Source organism: Triticum aestivum, chromosome 3B, assembly GCF_018294505.1.
Source record: "Triticum aestivum cultivar Chinese Spring chromosome 3B, IWGSC CS RefSeq v2.1, whole genome shotgun sequence".
Taxonomy (NCBI): Eukaryota; Viridiplantae; Streptophyta; class Magnoliopsida; order Poales; family Poaceae; genus Triticum; species Triticum aestivum.
Window position 1 is genome coordinate 100,769,512 of NC_057801.1, and position 9,189 is coordinate 100,778,700.

General features: G+C 46.1%; 1 protein-coding gene across 1 annotated transcript in view; it reads left to right on the forward strand.

Annotated features, from left to right (window-relative positions):
* Positions 1 to 2,702, forward strand: part of LOC123064959 (uncharacterized) — a 5,771-nt gene extending 3,069 nt beyond the window's left edge. Inside the window, exon 2 of the mRNA XM_044488342.1 lies at positions 2,646 to 2,702. Coding sequence (XP_044344277.1) covers positions 2,646 to 2,702 — 57 coding nt within the window. The remainder of the gene's footprint in view (positions 1 to 2,645) is intronic.
* The last annotated feature ends 6,487 nt before the right edge of the window (positions 2,703 to 9,189 follow it).

Sequence of the window (9,189 nt, forward strand, 5' to 3'; positions counted from 1 at the left end):
GTTTCCCCCCCACGCCGGCCGGCCACCGCGGTCGCCCTGGCCGCTGGCCTCGCCCTATCGCACTTCCTGCGGGCGAGCGCCTGCCCAAGCGCCCGTTGCCCCCTTCCCGAGTGGACTCGGGCGCACGCCCTCATGCCCATGCCCGCTAAGGCCATTGGCCCCATGACAAACGGGGCCCACGCCCTAGAACAAAAAAAAAGATTTTAAAAAAATAAAATAAAAAAAAATAATAAAAAAATATATATATAAAAGGATAATTAAAATAATTAAAATATTAATTAATTAATTAAAGAATTTATTAACTTAATTAAACCTGGTTAGACTAATTAATCATTTAATTAACCTGACTAATCTACTAATTAGATTAATTAATTTAGTTAGTTAGTTATCAGTCAATGACATGCGGGACCCACCGTCAGGTTGACCAAGTCAACCCTGTTGACTGCTGACGTCAGCATGACATCATGCTGACGTCATAAATCCATTTTCTGAATTAATTAAATAATTAAATAAATTCCAGAAATTAATAAAATCTTTAGAAAATCATATCTTTTAATCCGTAACTCGGATTAAAATATTTTCAACATGAAAGTTGCTCAGAACGACGAGACGATTCCGGATACGCAGTCCGTTCGTCCGCCACACCCCCCTAACCTATCGAACCCGCAACTTTCCCCCTCCGGCTCCTCTACCCGAAAACACGAAACACCGGGAATACTTTCCCGGATGTTTTCCCCCCTTCACCGGTATTACCTACTACCGCGTTAGGGCACACCGAACACCGCGTATTGCCTTGTTATATTTTGTGATGCTTTGTTTGCTCTGCATTCATTATTTCTTCCCCCTCTTCTCTCCGGTAGACTACGAGACCGACGCTGCTGCTGACCAGTTCGACTACGGAGTTGACGACCCCTCTCTCTTGCCAGAGCAACCAGGCAAGCCCCCCCCTTTGATCACCAGATATCGCCTACTCTTCCTTATACTGCTTGCATTAGAGTAGTGTAGCTTGTTACTGCTTTCCGTTAATCCTATTCTGATGCATAGCCTGTCATTGCTGCTACAGTCATTGATACCTTACCCGCAATCCTAAATGCTTAGTATAGGATGCTAGTGTTCCATCAGTGGCCCTACACTCTTGTCCGTCTGCCATGCTATACTACTGGGCTGTGATCACTTCGGGAGGTGATCACGGGCATATACTATATACTTTACACTGTTACCTTACCTGTGATACGGTTCGGAGTTGGGGGCTGAAGGGGCAGGTGGTTCCATCCCGGTAGAGGTGGGCCTGGGTTCCCGACGGTCCCCGACGGTTACTTTGTGGCGGAGCGACAGGGCAGGTTGAGACCACCTAGGAGACAGGTGGGCCTGGCCCTGTTCGGCGTTCGCGGATACTTAACACGCTTAACGAGATCTTGGTATTTGATCTGAGTCTGGCTACGAGCCTATACGCACTAACCATCTACGTGGGAGTAGTTATGGGTATCCCGACGTCGTGGTATCAGCCGAAGCACTTCAGACGTCAGCGACGGAGCGGCACGCGCCGAATTGGACTGGAACGCCACTAGGCTAGGTCTGCTTTCGGCCGCCCACGCAACGTGCAGGTGTGCTCAGGGCGATGGGCCCAGACCCCTGCGCGCTTAGGTTTAGACCGGCGTGCTGGCCTCTCTGTTTTGCCTAGGTGGGGCTGCGACGTGTTGATCTTCCGAGGCCGGGCATGACCCAGGAAAGTGTGTCCGGCCAAATGGGATCGAGCGTGTTGGGCTATGTGGTGCACCCCTGCAGGGAAGTTAATCTATTCGAATAGCCGTGATCTTCGGTAACAGGACGACTTGGAGTTGTACCTTGACCTTATGACAACTAGAACCGGATACTTAATAAAACACACCCTTCAAAGTTCCACAGACAACCCGGTGATCGCTTTTCCGCAGGGCGACGAGGAGAGGATCGCCGGGTAGGATTATGCTATGAGATGCTACTTGGAGATGCTACTTGGAGGACTTCAATCCACTCTCTTCTACGTGCTGCGAGGCGGAGGCTGCGAGAAGCGTAGTCTTCGACAGGATTAGCTATCCCCCTCTTATTCTGGCATTCTGCAGTTCAGTCCACTGATATGGCCTCCTTACACATCTACCCATGCATATGTAGTGTAGTTCCTTGCTTGCGAGTACTTTGGATGAGTACTCACGGTTGCTTTCTCCCCCCCTTTTTTTCCCCTTTTCCTTTCTTTCTGGTTGTCGCAACCAGATGCTGGAGCCCTGGAGCCAGACGCCACCGTCGACGACGACCCCTACTACACCGGAGGTGCCCCTACTACGTGCAGCCCGCTGGCGACGACCAGGAGTAGTTAGGAGGATCCCAGGCAGGAGGCCTGCGCCTCTTTCGATCTGTATCCTAGTTTGTGCTAGTCTTCTTAAGGCAAACTTGTTTAACTTATGTTTGTACTCAGATATTGTTGCTTCCGCTGACTCGTCTATGATCGAGCACTTGTATTCGAGCCCTCGAGGCCCCTGGCTTGTATTATGATGCTTGTATGACTTATTTATGTTTTAGAGTTGTGTCGTGATATCTTCCCGTGAGTCCCTGATCTTGATCGTACACATTTGCGTGCATGATTAGTGTACGATTAAATCGGGGGCGTCACAATGTCCGCGCTGGCCTTCATGGCCACCCAGCCTGCCATCCGCAACCGCGTCCAGTGAGAGGTCTCTTGCCTTGATTAGCTCTGCACGATCTGCTTGCTTGATATCGATTGTTCGCGTTGGCTAGGACTAGCTCCTCATGATCTATGTGTTCTGTTGAATTCGAACTACTTTTTTCGGTTCTGTGTTACTTGCAAGGATCGATCGATCGGGGACCTAATTAGATGGACTCGTGATGCAGCAGCTATTCGAACTACTTTGCTGTTTGTTCGATCTGAAATCTCAGAGTTATTGTTGGTAATTTCGTTTGGTTAATCACTTAATTACTACCATGATGTTTGATGATGCGTCGATCATGCATGCCTCATGCCTGCGTGGGTTCGTACGTTTTTTGCAACTTGCAACGTACATCAGCACAGTGCTGTTTTTCTTTGTGGTGGCATTGCACTTTTGCAGTTGATTGAACTACGATCAGCGAGCGATAGAATGGCGCACCATCGCCTGCTTTTTAGTACTACCTCTGTCCCTTGTCCCCATCCTACTTTAAGTTAAAATTTGACTATATATTTGATTAGCAAAATGGTAATACATGTCATCAAAAGTCATATTATTGGATTCGTATTTGAATGTAGTTTTCAATAATATTATTTTTCCTACGTATAATATATATTTTATTAGTTAATATATGACCCACAATATGAGGACTAGTAAAGTAGGACAGATGAAGTACCGTGCAATTCATTTTTTTATTGGACGCGACTACAGAGCAACCCTGCATCCGTTCCTCCCTCGGTGGTGCCTCCTATTCTGAGCCCTTGCACGTGTGCTAGCGAATGGATAAAGACCCTATAATGCAGTGGTCCGTATCCCGCACGCATGGGCTGCCCCCATGCCCCCAAAACTCGTCTGATCTCCTCTCCTGCTTTCAGCCTTTCATCATGAGTGAGGGCTGTTCGGGTAATCTCACCGATAACTTTATCATAGCAATCTAAAGATGATATTTCTTAAGTGTAGTTTTTTTTTTGAAAAAAAAAAACACTAAATTAGCTCAGAATGTTTTCAGGAATACAGATTAAGTCTGGCCTATCCAGCAGCCACGAATGACGACCAAAACCGAGAGTGGTGGCCGCCTTTGCAAGTTTATGAGCTTCTAGATTCATACTTCTACTCTCATACAGAAAAACAACTGATCCCGCCGTCTTAATCTTCTCTTTAATTTCATGAATAATCGCTGTCGACCTTCCAAGATAAGGCTGCTTCAGGTTCTTAACCGTTTCCTGACAATCAGTCGCAACGATCACATTATTGCACATCAGATCCATCGCTAGTGAAAGAGCCTCACTGCTTGCCTTCGCTTCAAGAATGTCCGGGGAAATCAAATGTTGGACTACTGTAACCGAAGCACCAAGAAAGTGTCCTGTTTCGTCTCTACAAACAGCAGCACAGGCTCCTCTATCTTCATGACGTCCAACAGCCGCATCAACATGAATCTTAACAGCCCCAGCCGGTGGTGGAGTCCACCTTGTCGTTTGAACAGTTATGGTCCTCGCTGCACTGTTGCATGGGATTGTTGCCAGGTCATCAAGATATTTTTTTATGAACATGAATGTTGTCAGTGGGGACTGAACTTGGTCTTCATGAATTAGCTTTCTTCGTGCCCACCATATGGACCAAAGGATAACTAGCGTTTTGACAAAACCATTCTCGTCCATTGAAGCCTGCATTTCAGTAAGCCAAAGTTTGGCATCAGTCATTCTGCAAGCTATCAGATGTTCCACCAGATCTTCATCGATTAGGGACCAGACACACTTTGCCACTGTGCATTCCATAAGAGCATGTTTCCAGGTATCTTCAGCTCCGTTACAAACAGGGCACACACTACTCTGTGTCATATGGCGGTGATGTCTTAATGCATCCGTTGGAATTGTGTTTCTGGCAAGGCGCCATGCGAAATTTTTTATCTTCCCCGGCGCATTAATCTTCCACAAGCTCTTCCAGCTATGTTTATTATCATCCACCCTTGAGTTCTCAGCTCTCCCGACCAGCCAATCTTCCCTTCTCTTCTTACTTTCCATCAGCATTCTATATGCAGATCGGACGCTAAACTGGCCAGAGCGTTCATAATGCCACGCCCAACTATCCTCTGCATTAACTGATCCCAACGGGATGTTCAGAATAGCCTGAATGTCCGGTTCCTGCAAATGATCTTGCAATGTATCCTGGTTCCATGATCTCTCAGCAGAGATAATTAGATCACTCACTAACGCTGGTGGGTTTTGTGATATCGGGTGAAGCGCACGCAACATATGGTCACGTGGTATCCAGTTTTGGTTCCAGATGTTAGTATCTTGACCATTGCCAATCCTCCTAACTATGCCTTGCTTCAAAACCTCTGTACCTGCGCATAAGGCTCGCCATACCTGGGAAGGATGGGAACCCAGCTTAGCCTCTAGGACCTCGCAGTCCGGGTAGTACACAGCCTTTAGCAACTTGGCACTCAACGAATCTGACTCCTGCAACAGCCGCCATGACTGCTTCGCAAGCATCGACAGATTAAACATTTGTGTGTCTCGGAAGCCAAGCCCCCCCCCCCATATACTTTGGCATAGTAATTGTTTCCCACGACACCCAGGCCACCTTTCTTTCGCCATTCTTAATTCCCCAAAAGAATTTCCTCAAAACTTGATCAATATGTTGACAAAGGCCTCGGGGTAGAAGAAAGCATGACATTGAAAAAGTGGGCACCGCCTGTGCTACTGATTTTATTAAGACTTCCTTACCCGCCGCTGCCATGCATTTCTCTATCCATCCTTGAACTTTTGACCAAATTCTGTCTTTTAGATATTTGAATGCCCCATTTTTTGACTTGCCAACATCTGAAGGTAAACCAAGGTACCTTTCAGCCAAAGCCTCATTTTGCACATCCAGAACTTGCTTGATCACCTCCCTCATATTGTTTGGGCAACCTTTCCCGAAGAAGATGCTAGATTTTGCTAAATTGACCCTCTGCCCTGAGGCTGAGCAATACTGTTCGATGGTTTCCTTCACTTTATTTGCACCTTCAGAATTTGCTTTAAAGAATAACAAGCAATCATCCGCAAACAAAAGATGACTGACTGGTGGGGCAGTGGGGGAAACCACCACACCCTTCACATTCGCATCCTCACCTTTCGCCGTTAACAGACATGATAGCCCTTGAGCAGCCAAAAGAAATAAATAAGGTGATATTGGGTCTCCTTGACGGATCCCCCTAGTTGGCTGAAACTCTTCCGTCTTTACTCCATTCACCAATACTGAAAAGGACACAGTTGACACACATTGCATAATTTTCTTGACCCAGCATTGATCAAAACCAAGTTTGAGCATGACCGCCTCAAGGTAACTCCATTCAACTCTATCATACGCCTTCATCATATCAAGTTTTAGAGCACAATGGGCATTACTCTTACTCCTCGACCTCTTCATGAAGTGTAGACACTCATACGCTGCTATGATGTTGTCCGTGATCAACCTTCCAGGTACGAAAGCAGATTGTTCTTGTGAAATTATCACCGGTAAAACTCTTTTCAACCGGTTAGCATGTACCTTTGATATAATCTTATAGATTACATTGCACAAACTAATAGGCTGGAATTGTGTAAGAGAGGTTGGGTTTAATACCTTAGGAATCAAAACTATGAACGTCCTGTTTATAACCTCCGGAGACTCTCCCCCATTGAGAACACGCAAAACCACCCTGGAAACTTCATCACCGCAAAGACCCCAGTTCCTTTGGAAAAAGTGTGCCGGGAAATCATCGGGGCCGGGGGCCTTTGTAGGAAACATATGGAACAAAGCTTCTTTGACTTCTTTCTCAGTGTAAACTGCATTTAGCATGGTATTCATCGCTGCATCCACTTTTTTTGGTATATGAGACAAAACCTCCTCCATCCCTACCGTCGGTTCAGATTCGTACAGATTTTTATAAAAATCAGTAGCCATAGATCCTATCTCCGCTTCATCAGTGCAAATAGTCCCATCTTCCCTTCGCAATTCTGAAATACGGTTCCTTCTTCTTCTATTGGAAGCTTTGAGGTGAAAAAACTTCGTGTTGCCATCTCCCTCTGCTAGCCACTGAATACGAGATCTTTGCCGCCACATGATTTCTTCTCTCAGGTTCAATTCCACTATTCGCTCTTCTATACTTCTCTCTTCGTCTGTTGGCCCAACACGTCCGATCACGGACCGCAGCGTTAGCAGCTGCGCCTTGAGCCGTCGGAGTTCGTTTCTAACATGGCCAAACTCCCGCCCTCCCCAGTCCACAAGGGGCTTTGAGATCCTCTCAAGTTTCTCCCGCATCTCTTGTACATTGCCACACAAAACATCCGCCGACCAAATCTGTTCAAGCATTGGGAAAAACTGCGCATGTTGCTCCCACATTTTTTCATACCTGAATAACTTCCCAGTGCCTATTCTCCTGTTCCCCTCTGCGGCATCATTCATCAGTACTATCGGACAGTGGTCCGATTTTGCAGCAACTAGGTGCCTCACCGTGGCCAAGGGAAACATGGCGCTCCAGTCCGCCGTTGCTAAAGCTCTGTCAAGCCGAACCCTACAAAAGTCACCTCCAGCAACTCTCTTTTCAAATGTCCAGTCGAGACCAATATATCCCAGGTCCATAAGGCCATAAATATCCACGGCTTCTCTGAATCCCGCCATCTGGGTAACATCCCTCTCATTAGGTCCCATCTGTTCTTAAGTGTAGTTATGGAAAGAGGATGCGTGACTATCATTGGCCCACTTGACTTAAATGATGCGGCCTTTGATGGCCTAGGAGTCCTGGTACGTTTGACTTTTCTTAAGTTGGTCGTAATGAAAGTATCATGCATGCCAACTAGACATTTTTGCTGAGGTGCTATAGAATTAAATGGAGAAATAAAGGGTTGAGTATCATATCATGATACCGCATCATAATAAATGTTATGCTAATATGTGTCACACATGACTATAAATAACATAATCTATTATACTAATACTATATGACACTTCTACCATGCATTACAAAGGTAGTGTCATATGCATGATACTACCCACTACGAGCAGCCTTGCCACACACTTTTAGTTTCTCCCCGATGCCAAACCACCAGAATTCACTCTTTCTTGCCTTTACTTATGTCCAGATGACAAGTTCAAGAGCAGATTTATAAACACTGCTTATCATTTAAGTGCAACCGTCCGACATATCAATTATAACACTATAGTTTTCCTTCTCGATGAGCTTCAGCGAAGACAATAGGTTGGCGATTACATATATTTTTCAGACTACTGAAAATAATGTTAGCTACAGTTTTCATTACTACAGAATTTCTAGAGTAAATGTAAGAACTAACTTCTCATATTGGGCTCCGTGTGGACTTCTCATCGTCAGAATCACCCAACTTATCATCTTCTTCATCATCGCAACATGTTCACGACAGAAACAAAATAAGAAACATTTTAGTCAAGAACAACATGACCTTACCAGGTAGACAAGAAAATAATTGAGATGGATACACTAATAGTTCTTGGTAAAATTATGACATGGATGATGGAAAGGAAGATACAGGCGTTGGGTTCTTGCAATTCCAACAGAACCTCACTGAAGAATATTCAAGAAAACCTATTATTGACCTTCACACAAGGATCTTCTCTCATGAGATTTAAAATGAACTGACAACACCGTCAATGAAGACAGAACAAGAAGCATATCCAAAGAGAAAGCAGCTGGTCCTGCACCTCTTCCAGCGGTGGCTTCTACGTGACAGCAGAGGCACATTTGTCCCTGGATGGATGCATCTCATTCGTTAGAATGGGCCGTGGGTTTGAATGGCAGACGCATCCTCTTTTGGTGCTCCATAGTCTTCCTCAATCCTCGACGGAAGAAGGTCACAGTTGGTGAGAGCTGTAGTGCGGCGAGAGAGCAGTCGTCGTCCACGCACCACCATCCACCCTCCTCCTGCCAACCCTAATCCAATGACTTCGGGGTCGATGGGAGGTGGGTGTGAGGGGAGAGGCAGAAAGGAAAATTATTGTGCATGGCTTATATGAGGAGCCGGGTAGACAATGGGCAGGCATGAAATGGTCGTCCACCGTTGCAAGAAAAGGGAACTGAAAGCAGGGCGCCTGCTTAGGCCACTAAGGCCTTGTACAGTGGTGGGTGCTTAGAGAGAGAGAGAGAGAGAGAGAGAGAGAGAGAGAGAGAGGGAATATTGCTGCATCCTCAAGAAAAATTTGTCACACAATGGAGAGTGCTTCCAGTAGGTGTTTAGTTGCTTCAAATCTGTAGCATCCGTGAGGGAAGGAGAGCAGTTAACTCCCCCAAGCACCGGGTGGCATCGAAGCCAAAGTTTTCTTTCGTGCCACTTAATAAGCACATGTGTAAGCATCTCCCCGAAGAAAAAATGTTTTTTTTCTCTGAGGCACCTGCGTTGTACAGGACCTAATCGCACGATAAAATGCCGATGGCGCCAGCGTGAACTTTGCCTTGCCTTCCCGAAGGAATATCCGATATGTCGCTCGCCGCGGCAAA